The sequence below is a fragment of the Molothrus aeneus genome, chromosome 6 (assembly GCF_037042795.1).
Source record: "Molothrus aeneus isolate 106 chromosome 6, BPBGC_Maene_1.0, whole genome shotgun sequence".
NCBI classification, from domain to species: Eukaryota; Metazoa; Chordata; class Aves; order Passeriformes; family Icteridae; genus Molothrus; species Molothrus aeneus.
Window position 1 is genome coordinate 47,978,514 of NC_089651.1, and position 23,336 is coordinate 48,001,849.

The following is a 23,336-nucleotide window of genomic DNA, read 5'->3' on the forward strand; positions in this document are numbered from 1 at the left end:
TTTTTAATAAATCATCCTGTGCTGGACATGTTCCAGCCCATTCCAACAGACCCACCACACAACACAGCTGAGCCCTGCAGCCAAGATGGTGGCACCTCTGGGGAATGCATTTGAGAAAAAGGAATACACATTAAAATAACAAGTGAGAGAAGCAGCCCCACAGATATTCAGATCAATGTAGGAGAAGGGGCAGGAGGTGCTCCAGACTCTACAGCAGAGATTTCCCTGCAGCCCCTGGAGAAGCCCCTGGTGAGGCAGCTGTGCCCCTAGGGCAGCCCATGGAGGACTGGAGGTGGAGCAGAAGCCCATGCTGCCTAAGGACTCCATGCCAGAGCAAGTGGATGTGGCTGAGAAGAAGTTGCAGCTTGTGGAGAGCCTGCCCTGGAGCAGGGTCCTGGCAGGACCTGCAACCCCATGGAGGAAAGACCACAGTGAAGCAGTCTGTTCCTGATGGATTGGATTCTGCAGGAAAGACCCATGCCAGAGCAGTTCCTGAAGAACTGTCAACTGTCATCATGCTGGAGCAGAGGAGGATCAGGAATAGGAAGGAGTGGCAGAGATGAAGCATTATAAACTGACCTCAACTCCTCTGGCCCTGTGTCTGCTCTCCTGCACTCAGAGAGAGGAGTAGAGGAGTTAGGAGTGAAATTGAGCCTGGGAGAAGGAAAGGGTTGGGGGGAAGCTGTTTTCAACTCGGTCTTTACTACTATCCTACTCTATTTTTAATTGCCAGTTAATGAAATTAACCTGCTACAGCATGACTTTCCCTTCACATGGTGCTGTTGGTCATGTTGGCTTCTGCCTACTCAGTACTCAGGAAGGTGCCCAAGTCACCTTTCTGCAGCCTGAACATCAGCTTAATGGAGAGAATTCTCTTGGAGGCACTCAGCAGCCTGAGCTCACTGAAGCAAGTAAAGCTCAATATGATCAACTGGCATGTGGAAAACAGAGACATGACTCCAGATGCAGTCACCAGTTTCTGGAACCAGAGGATATGTTTTGCCACATCTGGTTCTCCTAGGGATCCCATGCTTTACTGTGCATGCACAAGACCATTAAAAAGGATAATTTTTGCAATGATGTGCAGCTTTCACTGACACAAAAGCTAAATTCTTGCCTTGCCAGAAATGTTGGGCCCCTTATTCTGGAGCAAGCAGTGAGAAGTTCAGAAGGGAGCAAGGTTTGAACCTGGCAGAAGGCAGCTGTCAAGCTAGAAGGAAAAGGATTATTCTTCACCAAGGAGCATCCACCATCTAGGAGAGGAAAGGTATAAAAGCTCTATGTCTGTGTTTCCATTCCATGGAAGGACTTCAAAGAGGAAGGAGACTTCTCCTGGGATTCATGGTGGAATGAGAGGGAGAGAAAGAAGTGTTCCCCAGCTGAAAGGGATAGAGGTTTGTGAGGCAAGGACAGGAAATGGAAGACACAGGAAGTTTCTCAGCCAACAGCAGGAAGTTGTATCTGCATACAAAAACCCTGACACCATCATAACTACACAGAAAATATGTATCTTTCAAGATCCCATGGCTGCCTACTTGGGCTGAGTAATTTTGTAAAAATAATGTTCACACCCAAATGTCTGTTCTAAAGTAAACAAGAACTTGACAGAAGATTTATTAATTTATTTGTTAATTATGCATCAGATCTGGTCTAGTTCTACTTTGCAAAGAAATTCCTGGGATGTGCACAAGCTCTCCTCTCTGCACTGGAGAGTTTAAGTGCTCTGGCCTAGTCTTCCTTAGCTGTCGGGTTAACAATTTTCCCCAGGAAGAGCAGGCCATCAGTGGTTTTGTCAATAATCATCATCAGGAAGGGTCTGTTGAAGGTGATGTGAGGAGGAGGAGGAAATGGTAGACTCAGTGGTACTATTTCCATCATAGTCACTGCAGCAGCCTCTGTGCCATTCTCTCTGACATCCACCGTGGCCTTGTGAATTGCCTGCAAGGAAACAGAGATTATAATCTCGGCACAGAAGAGAGAGAAGCAGCTGGGGGAAAATTTGCTTGCTTTAACATTGTGAGAAGGTAATTCTTAAAACACAGAATGAATGTAGAACTTGTGTGAAAAAAATACTAGTGTCCAGCCTTTCCAAGACAAGCAAAGTTTCAGGAAAAGTTTTCTTCAACAGTCAGAGTCATACATGCCTGCTTGCAGAGACTGAGCAACATAGAGGATATTTATTATTCTGTTGTTTCTCTCAGAGTAAGATTTTGTCCTTAGTACTGAACACAAAAGAAGAAATTTTTCATTTTGCATTAATTTCTGTGTAAGCAAAATAGTTCTCTCTGCAAAAACAATAGTGTCAAGCTTTATAGAGTGTCCTTCTGCAACACAGCCCATGGATAAGATTTTTCAGGACTTTCTGTGGTAGGTGTAGCAAATTCATATTTAGGAATTCACATGCGCTATTTCACTGGTTTTGGATAGCCCTCTGTTTTCTTCCTTCATTGTCTGCAATGCATCTATAATTTTCTCTCATGAGTCTCTGCTTACCCTTCACCAATATACTTGGCTTTCCAGGCATCAATCCCATATCTACAATCCAGGTATTTCCACATGACAGAGGGAGGAATGTGAGGAATCACAAATAATATATGATGGAAGGACCTCTAGAGGCTGTTGAATGCCACCAACCCTCCTGCACTGTGTGACTTCTGACACCAGATGAGGTTACGTAGGATTTAATCCAATCAGGATTTGAATATTTCAAAGGACAGAAATTTCATAAGTAACTCATACTAGTTTTTGATCACCCTCATGGTGAATTTTTTTACATAAAACCCAATCAGAATATCCCATTTTCTATGTTTTGTGAGTTGTCTCTTGATGTATCACAGTTCATCTGCAGAAAGAGTCTGTGTCCATCTTGTCTCTCCCTTTCTAATAAATATCTGTAGGCAGTGCTAAGAACCCCTGTTCACCCTCTCTTCTGACTGGCAGCTCTGGCTCTCCCAGCATCTCCTCATCCATCCAGTGCTCCAGCCACACAGCCATCCTGCTCACCCTCCTCTGGACTCACTCTGCTCCAGGGTGTCCATGTGTCCCTTGGATTTGGAAGCCCCAAACTAGATGTGTTGAACTCCAGAGGTAGTCTCACAAGTGAAGGATGGAGGGAAGGCTCACCTCCCTCATGACACAAGGCATATACTCCTTGGGACTCTAGAGAAATCATTCTGTTTGTCTGTTTCCTCATTTCTTGCTTGTGAAATGGGGCTATCCCTGTCCCGCAAGTCCATTGTCCATATAAATTCTGAAGTGCTCAGACAATGTAATAATGAAAGGTTTATACATAGTATAAGAATGATTATTCCCAGACTCATGTCATAACTATGATTCTTGCCATGCATTACTTCTTTAGCACCAGCTTTTTGTGAAATTATTTCTACTGTGCTTTCTAGTTGTTTTCTTCTTCAGAGACTATCAGCTAAGTTTGTAGGATCACTGTGCACTAAACAATTTAATATTAAACTGTATGAATAACAGCCATTTGAGGCCTAACCTTTTCCTTCCTTTATTACCATCATTAAACAAAGACTATACTCCAGAGGTAGGATCAGCCTATTTGTAGGATTAAACCTGCATACAAACAAAGCAGAAAAATCTCTTGATTACCTTCCCTGCTTGCATACTTACTTTGGAAACCTTCAGAAGACGATCTTTTGCCATTCCAGAGAGATCAGCCTGATCACTGAACACCTCTGTCACACCCATTTTCTTAAACAGGCTCTTAACATCATAGGAGCCGGAGATAGAAAATTTTGGAAGATCCAAGTAGATTTTTCTTTTCAAAAAAAAAAAAAAAGAGTTTGTTATTGCAAGATCCCTTGAAGCAGTATCTATTGCAGGTATATATCCATCCCAAATACCCATGGAGCTAAGGCTTGGCTTTCTAAGAAAATGATAAATCTCATGTTAGAGAAGCAGAAACTGAGGTACCTGTCCCACCAGCCACAGGCTGATCCATGGTGCAGGGGTAGTGATGGCTTATGAAAGTGACTGACTGGAAAGTATCATCCAGACTGGAGAAAAATAAATAGTATTTTCTTTTTAACTGGATTCTTCCTACTGAAGGCAGGTTCCTGAGGGCAATCTACCCATGTGCAGGATCCTCACAGCTGGGAGCTGTGACTGGGGGAGCTGAGAGGGTTCCCCTTTGGTGTGAAATCACATGATAGCTTGTCTGAGTTAAAGAAGCTGAGTAGTGCTTGTTCCTCAGAGCTGTACTTAGCAACTCATCATGGTATCCTAAGCTTTACCTTTCCTGGATGGGTAGTTTTAGCCTATTCAATGTTTAAACAAAGCCACAATTAAAATATTACCTTTTTTCAAGTGCTCTCAACCAATTAGACACTGTTTCTTTTAGCAGAGCATCTTCCACCTGTTTCATTGTCTCTTTATCGGGGAGAACAAACAAAGCAGTAACATTTCCTTTGTATGGGATTTCTACTACCCAGCAAGACAACTTCTCATCCCTGTGGACATTAAAGACCTTGTTTTGATGCATCATTTTGACCTTAACAGAATTCTTGGCATCCAAAAAGAAGTCATCATCTCTCGTGTTTAAACTGTTGAAAGGTCTTTCCCAGGAGCCTTTGAAAAAAGAATGAGTATAGAATTGAAAAAAAAGGGGACTAATAAAGGTATGTCACATTAATTGATGCTTAAAACAGTATGCTTGAACTGTAGAGACAGCAACAAGCCTATCTCAATTTAAGGATGCTTGTTGCCTGGCCATGGAAAGAAACTTCACCTCTTCTCAACTGGTTTAATAAAAATCCCACAAGAAAAGTATAGGTTGAAGCTTGCAGTGGAAAAGAGATGCATCTTTGCCTGATCAGATAGTGGTAAATCTTTCACGGACTCCAACTATACAAGCTTCAGGCTTATTCCTTTCATGCTAGTGTCATCTGTGTTTGACCATGTCCTGCACAGCAAATACCTGTGCCTTTCAACAAAGGATCATAAGTTCTGAATATCTTCAGCTCTGAACCTGGTTTAAAATTTATATGACATTAATCAGTACTTCTGCTGGTTCTGTTGTTTTTTCATTTTTAAAAAATTTCTCTTATAGAAAATGATTCTTCATGCCCGTCTTTCAAATATTTTCCAGTGTAATTTACAAACTGAAAGATGCATTTTAAATTAGATTGTAAGATGTGTTCACAATGTGAAAAAGTTTTGTTTCATAGAACTTCCAGAGTTTATTTTTATAGCTGCTACCCATGTCTGTGACTCACCTCTAAAGAAAACGTAGTTAATGAGAACCATCACGGTTTCTGAATCAAGACTCTTGACTAAATCAACAATTTTGCCATGTGTTTTTGTTTCCACATACATATTGATTTCCTTTATAGCCCGTGGAAGATTCTGGAAGTTACTATAAACAGGTTCAACATAATAAAAATTTCTGACATGATCGAAAAAGTTTTGAAGCAATTCCACTTGTTTATCTATGAACAGGGCATTGCCCATGTTCAATTGGTCTTCTCGGTGAGGGTCGTTCAGCAGCTGGAGGATGCCCTGAAATGCCTCATGAATCTCCTGCTCCTCCATCTGTGTCAGGTTGAAGCTGAGGCCTTTCTGCAGCTCTCTGAGTGTGTTTGATCTGGCCCCCAGGGTGAGCATTGCAAAGGCAGTGGAGATACTCAAAGGAGAGAAGAAAATGTTCCCGTCGCCCAACTCATCTCTGATCTGCTTGTAAAGCTTAAATGCAAAGTCAGCATTGCTGGGGGCTAGCTTGACATGAGGCAAGTTTTCATAATCAGCCTGGGACTGGTCTTCTGGAACTGGTACTTTTTGTACCTGCTGTTGACCCTGGACTTGAAGTCCAAGAAGCAGCAAACACAAATACAGTGCAGACTTCATTGTCCTGAACAGTTCTGTTAAGAAAGAACAGAGCAACTTTTAGATCTAAAGAAGTTTTTCTTTATTGGATGAAAAAGATTTTGTATTCTAGATACTGATTTTTAGATGTCAGTCATTAGAACTACTATTCTTTTTGGAAATACTCTTGTACTTGGCCTACAGTTTATTTCTAGTCAGTTCTCTTAGTTTGTGACCAAGGAGCAAAGGAAATAAGACAATAATGTGGTATTACCAGGGAAGAATCAGCTTTCCTGAGTTATTATGTATGAAATAGTTCTTATTTCTGACCAGCATGGCCTCAGTGGATTCCTAAGTGCCTTAGGATACATGGCTGAGTTCATGTATTTGCACCCATCTATCTGGTGAGTACTTTGGCAGAGGGACCAACTTTTGCTGATATGTTTCTGTGGTACCCATGGTCTTGTTATGACTTTGGTTTTCAAGCATTGAAGAGATAGTTATAGCAGTGCATAAAATCCACCTAAATGCTCAGCCCTTAAACTGTCTATATATTTCTTCCTCTTATATAACAGCTCTGACTCAAGACTTATATCATTTCAAGATTTTACCTTAAGTGTTTCAGCAAATTGAGGCTAAATTGAGAAAGTTTTTTGGCACTCTATATTGCACATAAGCTATCCATAAAGTTGCAAAGCTCAAGACTCAAGAGCTTAGGAAAAGCTACAGTGGAATCTGCCTTGTTTTACATTGTATATGTAATTTGACAAACTTTCCTTTTCCTTCAACTGACATAAGCAAATTCTACATAAATCCCACAATCTCTCTTCTGTCCTTTTGGGGGAAGAATCCTGTGACATATTGGAGAAGAATGCTGTCCATATAGTGGCTCATCTAAATTATCTCAAATGACAGAAACTCAAACCCATGAAGCAAGCAGTGGCCCCCAGGGAAAGAGAGATGGTCTGAATAGTGTTCATAGCAGGTGTGTACTTATCCCGGAGAATGAGATTCTGCCCAGAATCTGCCTCAGGCTGTATGTCTAATGCCAGGTTCAGGTCTTGCACCAGAATTATTATGGGGAATTGTTATTTCCAGGTTCCCCATTTTCTGGATGTACATTATGGAAAAGTGGAGATATAAATTGAAGTGCTGAGTGTGGGAGCTATGCTCAGCATGTCTAAAATGCTGGGCATAAACACTGACTCAGGAAAAAAAAAAAGCATTCTAGCTCTTGATAATTCATTTTGTTCTGGTAACAATTCATTTCATAATTCCCCAAATCTGCCTTTAAGAGAGACTGATTTCTCTTCCAGGCCTCCTGACTGCAAGTAGCCTGGTCTTTAAGCACATTAGACAGAAATGAAGCTACTCACATTAGCGTCTGGCTGGAATAGTTGGGACATTGAGATTTCAACTAAATTTATTCCTCTGGGGGCAGAGACAAGGTTTTGTTCTTTGTCTTGGTACTGATTGTTGGATATTAATTTTGGACTTCAAATCCCTGTCATTCTGTCACTATAGCTAGGAGCTGGATCACGGAATGAATTTTGTTTCAAACATTTAGAAAATGCTTCCAGAAGCTAAAGTAATTTCCACTTACTGTACGAAACAAATTAATCTCAGCAGTAAATAGCAGGGATCACACACAGCATAAATTCAAAGAATTCTAAGAAAGTATAGTATGGTACTTACTGTGCTGGACTTTTCTTTCACAGTGCTTCTTCCCTCATTCATTTGCTTTCTAGTATTAAGTTAATGTCCACTGGTAAAGATTAAACAGGGCAAATAAGAGTTATTTGCAAAGCAAAGATTAAGTAAACAACTTTTTTTTTGGATATCAAATATTTAAAGTCTTTTTCCCATCACACAGCCGGAATGATGCCAGCACTTAGTGCTCTAAAGGGAGAGAATGACCGGACTTTGCTACTCTTGGCTCAAGCTAAACTGTATGTAAAAAAACTTTACCAGTAACTGTGGTAAATCAGTTCCTGGAAACAGAATATGAGAAGAACTGGAAAGCTAAGAAAATGCCAAGAACATGGATGCCCTGTCCCACTGAACTTTCTGCACAGGATACTCTGATGCAACAATGCCATCTAATTGAGTACCCAAGGCAGCAGCAAGTTTGTTCAGGTACAGCTCTGCCCTGCAAATAATGCCAATAAATGGCATTATTTGATGGCCTCAGAACACTGGTTAGCTTTTTGAGGGACCATTGATGAGTATTTTAGAAACTACTAAAGTGAAAAGCAAAGCATAGCATAGCTTGAAAAATAATTGAAATAAGAAAACAAATGAAAGAATGAAATGGGCAAAGTTTTCCACAGCAAAATGTTAACTTAGGACAAGAGAGAAGACCTTAGCCCCTTGTGCACAGGATAAGCATGAATTACATACATATCATATTATCTTACACTGGGATTCCTCTCAGAGGAAGCTGAAACAGGCACAATTTAGCTATTTAGAAGGTTATTTAAGGATGAGGTGCATGGCACTTATCCTAATTAGCAATGACTAATTATTTCCATTGAATGTACATGATTTTGCCCCAGGTAAACTTACAATTTATCTACACACAGGAATCAACCATCATTGTTATTGCTTTGTAACTGCTCTCTCTTACAAGACAGAGGCAGGGCTGGTGAGAATATATTCCCACTGAAAGGGTTTTTTTCATGATATGTACAAGTACCCAGAAAGTTTATTGCAGTATTATGTAAAATGACCAAGTCTCAGGAGCAGTAAGTATGCTGTTGCTTAACTCTAGCAAAGACAAGATATTTCTCTCAAGCCTAGGCCTCCCTTCATAGATAGCATTAATCTTTCAGCCCAGTCCTAATGCTTGGCTAACCATCTGAAGGATGCCACTGTTTCTTGAGAAGGATTTCTGGGAACAGCAAAGCTGCTGCAGTGATTCCTCTCCTTTCTCCCAGGAGATGCAGCAGCACTCAGCACGTTAGGGTGAGAGTGGAAAGTTGCTTCTGTCCCTGCTCACAACTCCCAACACCAGATCCTCTGACCCTGGCCCAAGTGTCTTCCTAGACAAGGTTAAGACCAGCAGTTACAGAAGACCCACAGATGACCATTTTCAAAGAATTGCTTCCCAGCAATTCCAGACAGATCAGCATGGTTAATGAATCCATCAGTCACGCCCAGTCCTTTGGAAATCTGCCTTGGAGCGTAGGTGCCAGAAATAGAGACTCTCAGATAATATATGTTGCTTCTGTTGAAGGCAATGGAAAATGAGGGTGAATTACCACACATTGGTTATCACCTGCATGTCAGCCAGGAAAAACACAGGGAGAGGAAAGCATTTTGTTACTTCACTGCACATTCCTGTTGCTGAAAATGGCTATGTCCCCAGAACATGGGAATATGCAAGGCCAAACCTTGCATATTTTGAGTAATTTTGAGTAGTTTTGTAATACTCATATTTTGAGTAATTTTGAGTAGTTTTGTAAAAGGAGAGCCATCCAGGGAATTGCCCTGAAGAGAGTGTGTGAAGTTCCTGAATACTTTGAGCTACGTGGTGGCGGGGACAGGGGGACTCTTTCTCTGGGAACCAGGGGAGTCGTAAAAAGGACTGACGAACATGCTTCTCCATTGGCCTGATAATGGTCTATATGGAAGGCATTAAGGAATAATTTCATTATCTCTCTCTCTACTCTCCCTGACTCTGCTCAGTTATGCAATGACTGTGTCTTGTTCCTCCTTATAGGAGCAGTTTCATCCCAAATTGTTAACTTATTTCTGTTGCTGTCTGGTCATCAGATTATCATATTTCAGTTGCTGCTGTTATCTGATATAATAATCAGATAATAATCATTTGATTACTATATGCTGGCTTTGCATGTTATATTTGAGGGCTTACCCAGGCAAAGGATTTCTGACTGTAAAAACAAAAGTTCAGCAAGATAAATATGTACATTGCTTGGTAAGTCCTCATGCAGCCATTTCTTGTTTCCCTATAAATATGTATCATTCAAGGTATATCTACAAAAGTTCATCTAAATTGACTTCTTGACATGTGTAACTCCATTAAAATCTGGTGATTGGTGTCATTGCAAAACTGGTATAAGTAGAATAAAAATAACTCCTTTCAGTAATTTTATCTTTTTCTGTAGAGGGCATCCCAAATGTACTCTCCATGTCTTACAAATGTTTCATCCTTTTCTCCTCAAATAATTAAAGTGCTTTAGGTTCCCATTTCAAAAACCAGTGTGACTGACAGAAAGAAAAAAAAGCTGAAGGCGAAGCAAAAGCCTGTGACAGAACTGGGAAAGGAAACTAGACCTTTCCTACTTTGTTTTCAGCTTTTTTCACCAATGCAGTAGGAATCTTTGAATTGAATTTTCATATAAACTAATAGTCTGCTAGAAGAAAGCTGTATAAGCAGAACCAAATGCTCTGATTTTCCTTCTGTGCTATATCTCAGAAGAAAATAAAATCTCTTTGTTTATCAGGTGTGATTCCTTTACTCATAACAGACATTTTACCTCAGATGATTATTTCATCAGTGTTCAGAAAATAATGTTTTATATTTTCTACTTTGTAGTTAATCTCCTAGCATTGGATGAAAAAATTTTCCAAGAGCATACAAGAATTTAGGGCTTGATGTGAATTCCATTGAAGTCAATCAGCCAGCACTGTAATGCTCAATATGGGTAATCTGTCACTGACAGCTCATCTCAGATTTTCCTAATATATTTTCCATTAAGTTCCCAGATAGTAGAGCTGTAGACATACCTGACACTACCAAAGCTTTTCAAAACTAGTTGTTAGAAGTTTTATAAAAAACACTCAAATAAAACAGGGGTAAAAATAAGTAAGTAGAATTCAAGACCAAAATTTTGCTCTCAAAATGTATCATAGCTTGAATTTCTCTTTTCAAAAGATACATCAAATTCAAGTAGTTAGGACTACAGACCAAAACCCTGAATTAATGGCAATGGTACAAGAACTTAGGGATGGCATGTATAACTCCCAGAATTAAAATAACATGACAGAAAATGAAAATTGTTGTGCCCTCCTGAGTGCCAGTGAGGTCAAAGATCATCCCTTCCATCCCCTGAGCCTGACTGATGGCTCCAGGGACCAGGGAGAGCAGAGCAAAAGCAGTAGAGAAGCTGACCAGGGAAAAGGAACACTCTTTCCAGGTTCTTGGGCAGTCAGTTTCCTGTAAAACTGTAAGGAAGAGTGTGTGTTTCTGAGGAGTATCCATTGGCATCACCCAGAAGGATCTCCACTGTGGGCCTGCTGTTCCTGTGGAGCTTAGTTTTCTTACTCTGCTTGTGGCCACTGAGCTGTTGACAGTTAAGGACAGCAGGCTCACGTGCAGCAAAGGAGCATTTCATGCAGTCGTGCATAAAGTAAAATTGTAAATACATTTCATATCTGGGTACCATGCCAAAACCAACTCCTAAATTCATTCCTCTGCCCCTTTGAGAACTTCTATAGTTATTACTTTATCACGTTATAGCCACCTTCATCATTCTGATTTGTCAGTGAAATGACTTCTAAACATTTTTAGCAATCAAAAAATACAAGTTTCCCTTTGGTCTGGCACTGTCTTTGAGAATGAATTGATCACCTAGGATTTGATTATATCTCTCTGGCTCAGCACTAATTTGGCAGTAATATTACTGCAGTCGTGCTCTGCTTCAACATCACTGCCAGCACTGAGGATGGGGAGATATGCTCTTTGTCACCTCCATCTCTGCCTGCTCTCTCTGCCTGCCCCTGCACCCTTGTTGGAAGGATAGCTGCGTGATGTTGGCCTTGAGTGCTGAGCCTTTCTCAACAAGGGGTCCACCTGCCAAGGGGGACTCTCCAATGGACGTTTTCTGCCAGCTTGTTCCAGTTTGCAGCATCAGGCCACACTTAGCAAGCAGCTGGGTCCTTGAACTAGTGACAGACTTTCTAGATAACAACAAAAATCTTGGTTTCAATATTTTTAAGGAGGAAAGGGGATATACATAATGGACAATGCCTATGCTTCCACAGTAAGTTGTATCACATTTTAAATTGCATTTGAGTTCATTTATGCTACAACATAAGAGAATTAAGCTTTCATATTTTATGCTTCATGGTAGTTTCTATGTGCTCAGATTTGAAGTGTTTCTGGTAACTGCATCATCAAAGCATTGCGGTATCATCTGAGGAACAGCACAAATCCTTAATGAGGAGCAGCCTTTTGAAAATAAGCACTCACATTTACTATGAAAATAAGCCTACACAATTACAGCAAATGCACAGGACTAATCAAGAGAGACCACCCAAACGCATCTGTGCTAAGTATGTGGGAGCCTCACAGTCTGTGACTTGATGTAATTTTGAAGGGCATTTATTGAACTGCCAAATCTTATTCCACATCAGGGTCTCCAGTTCCCTCATTTCTGAGAAGTAGTTGTGAAGGCCTATCAGCATCACCTGGGACTTAGTGTTATTTAAAAAAATGCAAATTGCCAGCAGAGAGGGAGCTTGTAGGGCTGAGTGGTGAAGGGACACTTTCCCTCTCCTCTGCTGTTCACTCTGGCTCCATTTGTCACAGTACACAGAGCAGTTCTGGGGAACAGACCTGGCCTTCAGCCTGCAGACACATTCTTATACTTTTAGAACAGTTTCAGACGTGTGCCACCATATGATTCTTCCAAACAAGTGCTAAGCATGTTTGCAGTTAGCACAGGCCACAGGCCATTTCCAGTAAGTAGATGAGATGACTTGCAGGGTCAGAATTAAGCAATGTGGATACGACCTGTGATGAGCCAGCTGACCTCATGGTTAGAGAACAGATCTTAGAGCTCTTTATTTACCAGCATAGATGTAAACTCTGGAGATAGGATTAATCTCACTGTTTGTTTTTTCCCCTTCCAGGTGTTCATATCCTGTCCCTTTTGAACATCCAAAAGGGACTTCTATTTACAAGAAACACAAGACTAAATCTATAATGCAATGCCGGTAGAAACTTTTGGATATCTAGCCAACTAAAACATTTCCCAGCACTGCTTCCACATAGGATGTTTGTGTAGAGTTTGTTACATTAATGGCCAGCCCAAGGAAGCCAACACAATGTGGGTGGATGCCATCAGCTGTGAATGTCCTAAAGGAGAGTATAGAGTAAGACTTGACCTTCAAAGCAAGTGCCTAGGCCTGGTCTGAAGTGACTGACTCTCCCAGTGTGTAATTTGAAGCCATGCCTTCCTTCCACTGGAAACCCTACCAATGTCAGAAGCCAGCCTGTAGTCTGCAGAGAATTCATTTGGATTTATCCAAATCCATTAAAATTTTATTTACTTACAGTGTTTCAGCTGAGACTCTCAGCTGGATATTACCTTGCTTTTCAAAGATGGCACTGATCACTAAAAGGCTGATTTATCAAATTCTTCACAATTCACTAATAAGTATATCTCACGGGTTATTTTCTATGGAAGGACGAAGCAAAAAGAATGTTTCTAAGAATGACTGCACTCTTTTCTGATTTCTTTGGAAAAAGAAATTTGTTAATAACTGTTGGGATATAATTTTAATCACAATGGACAATAACTCCATAAAATGCAATTCAAAACAATAAGACCAGCCACTGACCAGTCATTTTTCAGTTGGGTTTACAATTTTTCCCATGAAGAGGATGCTCTGAGTATAGTGATCAACAATCAACAACAAGAATGGATGATTGAATTTAACAATGGGAGGAGCAGAATGAGGAAGAAAATCTATGCTGCTGGCTGCTGCAGCCTCTGTGCCATTCTCATGGATCTTCAGCAGGGCCTTGTGAGTAGCCTACAATAAAATACAGCAAGAATTAATGTATATGGAAGATGTGGTGGGAAATTATTCAAATTAATACAAAGTTAATTCAACTACTGCCTTTCACAAAAATTGCTGGTATGCCAGGAACCAGGAAGAAGGGCACTACAGCCCATTGTGTGGTTTTTAGCAATGTTGTCTCAATAAGCAAATATTTACACATTCAGTGTTCCTCACCACAAGTGCATCAATGCAGACCTTAGCAACTGCACACCTTGTGGAATTAATTGAAAGTAAAATAACAAAGCAAACTCACAGGGAACATCAGTTTCAAAGGGAAAGTAAATAGGGTTCCAGAACTGCTCTGTAAGTATTCCTAACAGCACTTGCACACAGTTTAGCCAGGAATTCAACCTTGCTACCAAATCTTTTGTTATTGTTTGTCATTTTAAATTTTTTTCTTTTACTAGCCCCAAAATGCTAGAAAATTGTGATGTTTTCAGAATGGCTGTAAAAATGCTAGTTTTTATCTTCACATTATTGTCAGTAAATGGGATGCTCTCCTCAAGTCTGGTCCATTTTATGTTTTTAGCACTCAACAGAGCCTTCAATAGTAACAGCAATTTCTAAATCCTTTAAAATTGTAGAATGCATGTTAGAAAAAGGCCACTTTTTCTGTTGATATGCTCATGCAAGACATTCACAACTCCTAGTTACCCATAGGCTCTTCTTTTACATGGAGAAAATATACCATGTTTAGTTTCCTGGATAAATGCTAAGCCCACCCCTCCATCTACCCTCCACCTTTGCTTGTCAGATGAAAGAAAATATCCCTATCTCCAGATCTTGGAGAAGTTTGAGGGAGTTTAAAAGGTCTTTATCAGCTAAATGTTCTATTTCAGAGGATCAGCCAGCCCTGGCAATAAGTAAAGTTTCACAGGTGAACTTAGGGTAATTGGATGTTAAGGAAACCATAGACGGTTGTTTCTGCTGATAAACTTACTTTTGAAACCTTCACATCAGGGTTTCCTGTGATTCCAGACAGATCAGCCCGATTAGAAAACACATCAGTTACACCCAGATTCATTAAGATCCTCTTTAAGTCATAGGTGCCTGAAATTGATAGTTTTGGAATATGCAGTTCCATCCTCCTGTCAATCCAGAAGTAAATTATAGTAGTTATTGCAATCAGATCATGCCTTGGACTGAAGATTCCTAACTTGATAGTGGTTCTTCTGTGCTAGAATGACAGTCTTTTCAGCTATGGAACATGGCAAGAAAAAGAAACTAGGAAGATGCTGGTCTGGAGGATAGAAAAGTATGGAAGGAGAAAGACCTCAGTTCATATTTCTTTTATGATTCTGCAACACAATCACTTTAGGAGACAGTAAAAAGTAGTGCTGCCAGCATTTTTGGGACAAAGTTTGATTTCTTTTTCTAACCTTGAAGGTTCTGCTTTTGGAATTCACACCCCATTCTCTCTGAGGGATCTGACTGCTATGTCACACTATTACTTCTCAAAATATTTTGCCTGAGACAAGGGAAATGGTAATACTTAGCATCAACTGAAAAATGTACAGGAGAAAAAGAATTAAATTTCCCACCTCAGAGATCTCTCATCACAAAGCAATGCTGATTCTAATTTTTGCTGAAAATATCAAATCATTTGGTCTGATCCTTTATACTTCTTCTTTTGTTTAAACCTCCCATCAAAAAACAAGATAGTAACTGTAAAACCTGACCATAGCATTCAGACTTTGGGTTCGGACTACCTCGAATCATCAAATCAAAATTCTATATTTACCATCTTTGAAGAGATCTTTCCCATTTAGAAACAGTATTTTTTGTCAGGGCACGTTCCAACTGTTTCAATTTTCCTTTATTGGGCAGGATAAAGAATGCTGTAACATCTCCCTTGTAGGGAATCTGCACCACCTCACAGGACAGCTTCCTGTCAGAGTATGCTTTATAAAATCCATCTCGAATCATCATCTCCACTTCAACTGAGGTCTTTGCATTCACATAGAAAAAGTCCTTGTGTGTCCCCTTAATATTGAAGGGATTTTCCCAGAAAGCTTAAAAACAAAAGAGAAAGAATGGTGTTGAATACTTATTTCAGTGAGGATATATTAATATTGTCCAGATTAATGTACAATAAATAAAACCATATCTGAATATTTACACTTGGAGGTAAAAAGTATTCAAAGTTTATTTAATATCTTATTCTCTGTAACAATTAAATACCACAGGTTAAATTTTGTATGGACTTGTACACAATCTTTCTAAGTCAGATAAATTAAATGAAGTAACTTCATCATATTACCTTATGTTTTATTTAAAGCAAATGAAAACTAACCAGAATCCAGGGATTTGCTGTTTTCAAATATTGTTTGTAAAGCAAGTTTCACAGCAGATGTCTAACTTTTGAAAGGCAGCATGTTATGCTCCTTACATAGTTTTTTGTATGTTTTTCATCTTGTAGCACTAAGGAAAAGCTCACATGCTAGAGAAACACAAACTTTTGGACCTGAGCATGACTGCAGTATGGTAGATGGAATAGGGCCTCAAGGTCTCTACTCTTCAAAACCTTTTGCTCTGTATGTTTATTCAGCTGAATTTTCTATGATATTTTATTGTGTAATAAATAAACAAATAGACTGGGATTAAAGCTTGCCATTCTCTAAGTATGTTTTTTTGGCTTTTTTTTTTCTAAATGTTGAATAGAAATAGCCTAATTTAAAAAATAAATAATGGAATGTAAACTCCACAATATTCTGGTTACTTTATAAATTTAAGCCTTCTCCCTTGCCCTCCAGGAAAAAACTTTACTGTGATATGGTGCTCAGACTAGGAAACCTGAGATTAGGTCACCCAAATTTATAAAGTATATGAAATAAAATATTTTTTTATTTTGCTAAAAGTTCATAATTTCCAAATATTCCTTTCTGGGTGGGAAATTCCGTGTATGTCCTGTATGCTGCTACAAATGAACACCCTAGAAGAAGTTAATAATTTCCAAAGCAATACATTCAAATACCTCTTGGGATGTGTGAAATATGGTGACAAGGTGTAGAACATTTGGACTCCAACTCCAGAGGTACCTACCCATGTAATAGTCATGGACTGTAAGTAAATTAAAGGTTTTGGCAATTTTTTTAAAGCATCTTCTTCAGATTTTAGTTTTCTACTTCACACATACAATGTGAAAACATTTTGATTTTTAAAATAATAAGTAGATGAAGTCTGACAGGATAATTTAACAATGCACAAGTCTGTTGTGCTCTGGCAATTCCCTGAACCTGAATATTGCAAGTAAATGAACTTTTATGCTTAGAAGTCTAAATATGTGCTAGAAAAATTTAGCTGTGGAAGTGGTTTCAGAGTGGAAAACTTGCAATTTTTTTTATAATAGTCTCATCTAAACACATTCATTTAAAAATTATCCAGAAATAACTTGGTGTACTTGTTTTACATCAGGTGAAACAGCACAAAAGAGATGCAGTAAATAGCATCTATGTAACTTACCTTTGAAATAAATGTAGTTAACAATTACCATCAGAGTGTTTGGATCAAGGTCCTCAAGTATTTGGTTTATATTCCCACGGGTTTTATTCTTTACATAATCATTGATCTCTTTTTTAGCTTGAGTGGAATTCTGGAAGCTGCTGGAGACAGCTTTTCCTCTGTACAGTTTTTTGATGTCCCTCAGAAAGGTTTTCATTGGCTTGAGGTGTTTGTCCATGAACAGGGTGCTGCCCATGCTCAGCTGCACCTGGCTGCCAGGGCGGCTCAGCAGGCGGAGGAGCTGGCCAAAGCCATGGTGTATCTCCTCCTTCTGGATGGTGGTGAGGTTAAAGGCCAGTCCCTCCAGCAGCTGAGCCTGGCTGCTGCCTCGGGAGCCCAGGGCCACAAGGGCAAGGGCAGCAGAGATGCTGACTGGGGAAAAGAAAATGTTCTTGTCAGGCTCTTGAGTGGTTGCTTGCCTGTAAAACTGGAAGGCAAATTCTGTATTGCTTGGGATTATCCTTTGGCAGGACTCAAGAGGATCTACCTCAAGAAAATACAGCTCCTGGGGGTCAGTTGCCTCAGGCTGGTCAGTGTGGTGATCAGTCTGGGTCAGACTGTGGGCACTGAGGTGAAGCACGGCCACCAGCAAGCACAGTGGGAGCATGGCCTTCATCATTCTTCACAGATACTGCGTGGACAAAGAACAAAAGGTCTTGGATGCTGGAGGTTGGCTGTATCAGCACCTCATCTTTTATTTCTGTCTGCTACTGCCTTCAAGTGGAAATCATTGTTATGTCCTGACCTCCTCCTTTGCTATGGAAGCGTTTTTTAAATCCTTGTGCTTTGAGTTTACCTGTAATTCCTATTCATTGCTGCCTATTTCAGTTCTACTTTAGCTACAGAAGTTCCTTGTTAGTGGGAAAGAAACATGTGAGTATTAAAGAAAAATAAGAGTCCAAGGGAGGAAGTGAAAAGGTGCCTTTATTTTTTTTATGACAAAGCAACACATTAGAAACCTTCTGATTAATTATTTTGTGCTTATTTTCTAAGACATCCAAGGACTATTATGCTATTAGGGTTTGAATGAGTTTTATGTTAAAAAAAACAGTGCTACATTGCTACATCAAAGGAAAACAATATGAGATTGCAAAATTCAGAAGTGCTATTTTTTCTCATTCCTGACTCATTTTACCATACAAAGTGGCTAATCATAAGAGCTGGTAAAATTTTTCTGCTTCAATACCTGATTAAATTAGAATATGTTTGTCTATTTTAAATGACCACTCATGTGTCACCTGTCTTCCAGATGGGTTCCTTCTTGTATGTATCCCACATCTGGCTATGGGAAGGTGAGACCATTAGTATGGACTTGGCTTCTCCTGTCTTTCCAAGCTTCAGATCAGCAGGAAAGTATCCTTTTGTAAGGTAAATATGCCTAAGGCCAGAGTAGTGCTCAGCAGCAAGACTGGATCAGGGCATCTTGGACATTTGTAGTGGTATTTAGCTTTTTGTGTGATCACTTTTTGTCTTTGTTTGTTTACTGCTTTCTCTTTTACCAGTTCAACCAAGAACATGCTGGGTTGATTTGTGGTGTCTAAGATGGTTAACCTGTCGGAAAACAAGGAAGAGCTATTCCCACTAAAAATACGGCACTAGTGACTAGAAAAGCTCCAAATAGCCTTCACCTAATGCCATGCTTGAAACAGATCAGCTTCAGGTAGAAGATCACAAGCCACCTGCTTACGCCCCAGCAGGGTAAGCTGCTGGTAAAGGCACTCAAAGACATGGGTTCAGCAGAACAGATGAGATGTTTACTGGGATTCTCCCCCAGCCCTGAGACAGCACACTGACCACCAAGGTTTGGGTGAAAAGGAGCCAGCTTGTCTTTCTGCAGCTTTGCTGTGTGTGATCTGGGTAAGTTGGAATTTACAGAGGACATTGGTATAGCAAAATCACTTTGTGAATTCTGAGTCATCTTAGTGTAAGCAAGACACTTACTCATTCACTTCAGTTTTGGTTATCTGATTGTAAGCTTTAGGGGGAATTAGTAATGATAAATAAAATTGACAGTTGAGAAGTCAGAATACTTCTGTTATCGAAGCATATTTTTTCTAGATGTTTTTGAGCTATTTGGGATAAATATTCAGAGCAGTTATACTCTGTGGAACTGCTATAATGAATCCCCAGAAATTGCTATTCAGTATTTCTTGAAATTAAGTTCAGCTGTCATTTGAGTACTTAGAAACTAGATTTCACCCTTGAAAGCAGATGTGCTTTATGACTCACTTAGCTAAATACCATACAGCTGGGTCAAAGTCATTAAGTAAAGATAGCTGGGTACTTACTTTACATTCAGAGGGCTCGTGCTCTCAATGCGCTGTGCTGGTTCTTGCTGCTTTACTTGTACTGCTGTTTTCCTCTGTTAAACATTACATGGCTTCAGATACATATTATCTGGAACCACAAAGCTGAATGCTGATGAAGCCAGTGTTCTTGGACCTTGTGTGCATATGTCCACATCTCTTCACTCCAAACAGAGCAAAGACCACTGGGCCCAGGCTGGTCAGTAGAGTACAGTGTTACATCCCAAAGGGTATGCAACTCCTAAGTAAATATTTGTTGGAAATGATATTTTGGTGTCAAGAGCACAGCACTCTGCCCTGTGTGCTACCTGAGATGAATATAACCATTCATCTGGAGACACAATTTTGTCCAGCACTAAGCTCTGAAGGCCAGGGTGAGGGAGCTACAAGGAGGACCACTTGTTCTCTCTCATGCTACCCAACTTACTGGAAACCACTTATGTGTCAACATCTCATCTTTTATTTTTACACAGAAGAAACCCCACTGGTTTCTACTCAGAAGCCAATTAATCCTGTTTGCCTTGTAAATAAAGAGGGCACCTCGTTCAGTCTTGTAATGGTCTCCTCACAATCAAATGATTCTTTCTGTATCTCTGTTAAGGACCTCCTAGCCTATCAAGATCTGAAAAGTACTTAATGTAGACTTCAGCACTTGAAAAAGCTGTATAAAATATGTACCATCACTGCAAGTGCCCAAAGACAATACTGGAAAAATACAACTGCTATAATGTATATGAGCAGCAACCTAGTCTCAAATATACCAAACAATAGCAAATGATGGAAGAGAGTAACCCAGAAATATTAACCAGTAATAAATCAAGGCAGTATCAAACTGTGAGTCTCACCCTTCTTATGAAGATGTATTTCCCAGGAATCTTCCAAAGGACAATGAAGATAAGTGCTGTGAAGCAGGTTTACCACCATTCACCAATGGATGAGCTGTTCAGATGCATGGTTTGATCAGCCAGCCAGGAGAATGCCTGCTTAGTCCCTCTAAGCCTCTGCTACACTTTGCAGGACTTGTTCAGCAAGGTGCAGCACAATCCCCTTGATACAGTAGAACCAAGGAGCTCTTGGTTCTACTGTGTAAGCAGTTCCCAGTTGTGCTGCTTTCAGAGGTTGTTCTTTACCTGCTGGGATCCATGGCCTTGGTCATGCAGATAGGTTCCCTGCATGGTATTTACAGACTCAACCCATTTTTTTCATTTTCCTTTTTTTTTTTTTTAAATTTCAGAATATAGCTCAATTCTGCATGTTTGCCTTAGATACAGCCAGTTTGCTGTTAAGTGTTTTGATTTTTGAATTTGTATTTTTTCTTATTAGAGTACCACTTACTGCTGTCCCTTAGAGCACTTGTGAAGGTCAGGTGAGGCTTGATGGAATAGCCTTTTGTCTGTTTTTTGTCAGCCACAAACACTCTGCATTTAAATTGAATGAATGTATAAGCCAGAATGCCTGATGGCACAAGTGCAACCTTTCAGGGAAAACAATAGAGGAGCTCATGGTGCTCCAAGAAAGGCTGTTGGTGGTTCTGGGAACTTCTTTAGTCATAGAGGTGAGCAGTGTTGAATATTTACAGTTCTGTTAAACATTGCATGGACAAAAAAACTCCAACTGTCTGAGGACACAGATAAATGCTGATGTAGCCACACAGAGAAGGTAGAAGTCAGTGCTCGCTGGGCCAGCTGGCTTTCATGTTTGTTGTCTCCAAACATGCATAATAGCCATCTGCAAACTCTGACGAGGAGAGGTCCATGTCCAGGAGCAGCTGAACTACCAGATACACCTCCCTAGCTTATTGCCAACTAGTGACACGAGTGCTAAGGCATCTCCTGAAGTGGTTTATGGCCTGCACTGGGGCTTTAGATTTTTGATCATGCAGCTTGGGCCCCTGCTTCAACATGATACTAAGAAAAGGAGGTCAGAAGAGGTAATCAACACGTAACTTGTTTTTTTTTTTCCCCCACAAATGAACGTGGCAGCAGTTCAGAAACTGTCCTACATTCAGAGGCTTTATTTGAGCCTTGGTTTGGTCACAACAGAAGAAGAACCCTGGGCAGTGGACTCCACTGTGCAGCTGTAGGGCCAGCTGAAGCAGAAGGTAGCAGGAAAGAGACAGTGCTGTAAAGAATTATATTGCAAGCATTGGGGCTAATTCTGGATTCCCTCTATGACCCTGAGGTGAACCAAAACATGCTTCAATGCAGTGAGAAAACTGTGTCAGAGACACAAACACAAATTTTTGCTGTTCAGACATTCATCTGTATTGTTGTATATGTTGACATTCATCCCTCTTGTTGAAAGTCAGCATGGATTGATTTTTGAAACTCTTTCAAAATCTGCTTCTCTTTGCTTCAGTTATCCTTGTTGTCATGAGGTGGCTGGAAGAAGAGGTTCATCATTCTACTGGGAAGGTCAGAAGAGGTTCTCCAAGCCAGCAGCTGTTCCACCCCAGGGCCTGCTTCTGGAGACAGTAATGCATAAAGCATGCCTACACTGCTGCTTTGTTTTACACCTTAGTTCCTTAAAAATGTGTCTCTATTCCTATTATTTTATTCAAATACTTCTTTTAAATGCTACCTAGCTCCTTTCATCAGCAAATACTCAGCATGTTGTCTGCAGCCCCAACCATGCCCTGCTGAATGCAATACAGACCATGACTCTATAGAAACATTTTCTCAGGCTGTTAGAAAACTCTCCTGTAATTCTGGGCACTCTGAAGGAAAAGTAATGGCACTGTCTCAAAGCAGCAAAATGTGAACCTTGGCTGAGGAAGGACCTGGACAAAGTATCTGCAGAGCAGTCACAGCCACCCCACTCCAGATCTATAACATCCACCTGACAGAATACACGTCTGGTGTAGATGTGAAACCTTCTCTGTTGGCTGGCCCAAGTCTGTCTTCACGTACTGTCCACTAAGACAGCACTTGCAATACCAAAATTCACCATTGCTTACCCTGGTACCAGATTCCAGCTGAGAGGATGCAGTGCCTGAGGGGTGGTGGCTCTGGGGCAGTAGTCAGTGTTAGCTTGAAGAACTAACCTAAAGTATGCCTTGAAGGCATACATGGCTGCAGTCAGATTTTCCCATTAATTGCTATTCTTGCAACAAGACTGAAAGGTCTGCCCAGCCCTGGTCTTCCAGTCAGCAGGGAAGGAAGAGGGATGCGTGGAAGGTAAGCCACACTGTTTTGTCATGGTTCATAGAACAACTTTTCCTGCATTTGTTTTCCCACAAATATTTTTCTTAGCTCTGCTATCCCATTTAACAGAGCCCATGTGCTCATTTATACTGTAGATGGAGATTAATGTTGGGAACTTTTTGCTTTAATGAGTCTTTATTAATTTGCATAATTTGAGAGGTAAACATATCCATTTCAAATGATGATAATACAAGCTACAGATGATGAATGGTGTTGTCAAATTGTCCAGGAAGAGCACAGATCTATGATTCACATGTCAGTCAAACATAATATAGCAGGAGTTCAGTTTCTGACTGACATTAAAATCATTATTTCAGGATAACGAATTTTGTATTTAATAATTTTTAAATGTGTTCAAGATTTTCTCTTCATTCATTAAACTCTTAAAAGTTTCCCTTCTATGTATTGCATTTATTGAATCTGAGAAGAACCAGAATTTATGTGTCAAATACACAGTTTTCTGTGTTGTGTGGAAAGTGAACTTCTTAAATATGGAAACAGATTTCTTAAATCCATATTTATGGACCAAACAAAAAATGCCCTAATAATCAGTCTGTACTTCATGGATACATTTGGCAGATGCTCGAAATAAATGTTAAGGTGTTTGATATTTGCTGGTCAAGTCATGTTTTTATCCAAGAGCCATGTTGTTACTAAAAGAGTGTAATTTTAAAACTCTAACTTTGGAAAT

At 40.0% G+C, this 23,336-nt stretch overlaps 2 protein-coding genes across 2 annotated transcripts; both read right to left on the reverse strand.

Moving 5' to 3' along the window:
• Window positions 1–1,728: 1,728 nt before the first annotated feature.
• LOC136558093 (alpha-1-antitrypsin-like) lies at window positions 1,729–5,877 on the reverse strand. The gene is made up of 4 exons (XM_066552382.1): window positions 5,238–5,877; window positions 4,320–4,590; window positions 3,634–3,781; window positions 1,729–1,938 (listed from the first exon to the last, which is right to left on the reverse strand). The coding sequence occupies exons 1-4, from the start codon at window positions 5,863–5,865 to the stop codon at window positions 1,729–1,731; spliced, it is 1,257 nt and encodes a 418-aa protein (XP_066408479.1). The 5' UTR covers window positions 5,866–5,877.
• Window positions 5,878–13,413: 7,536 nt separating this feature from the next.
• On the reverse strand, window positions 13,414–17,755 carry LOC136558071 (alpha-1-antitrypsin-like). The gene is made up of 4 exons (XM_066552348.1): window positions 17,098–17,755; window positions 15,377–15,647; window positions 14,576–14,723; window positions 13,414–13,605 (listed from the first exon to the last, which is right to left on the reverse strand). The coding sequence occupies exons 1-4, from the start codon at window positions 17,753–17,755 to the stop codon at window positions 13,414–13,416; spliced, it is 1,269 nt and encodes a 422-aa protein (XP_066408445.1).
• Between the last annotated feature and the right edge of the window lie 5,581 nt (window positions 17,756–23,336).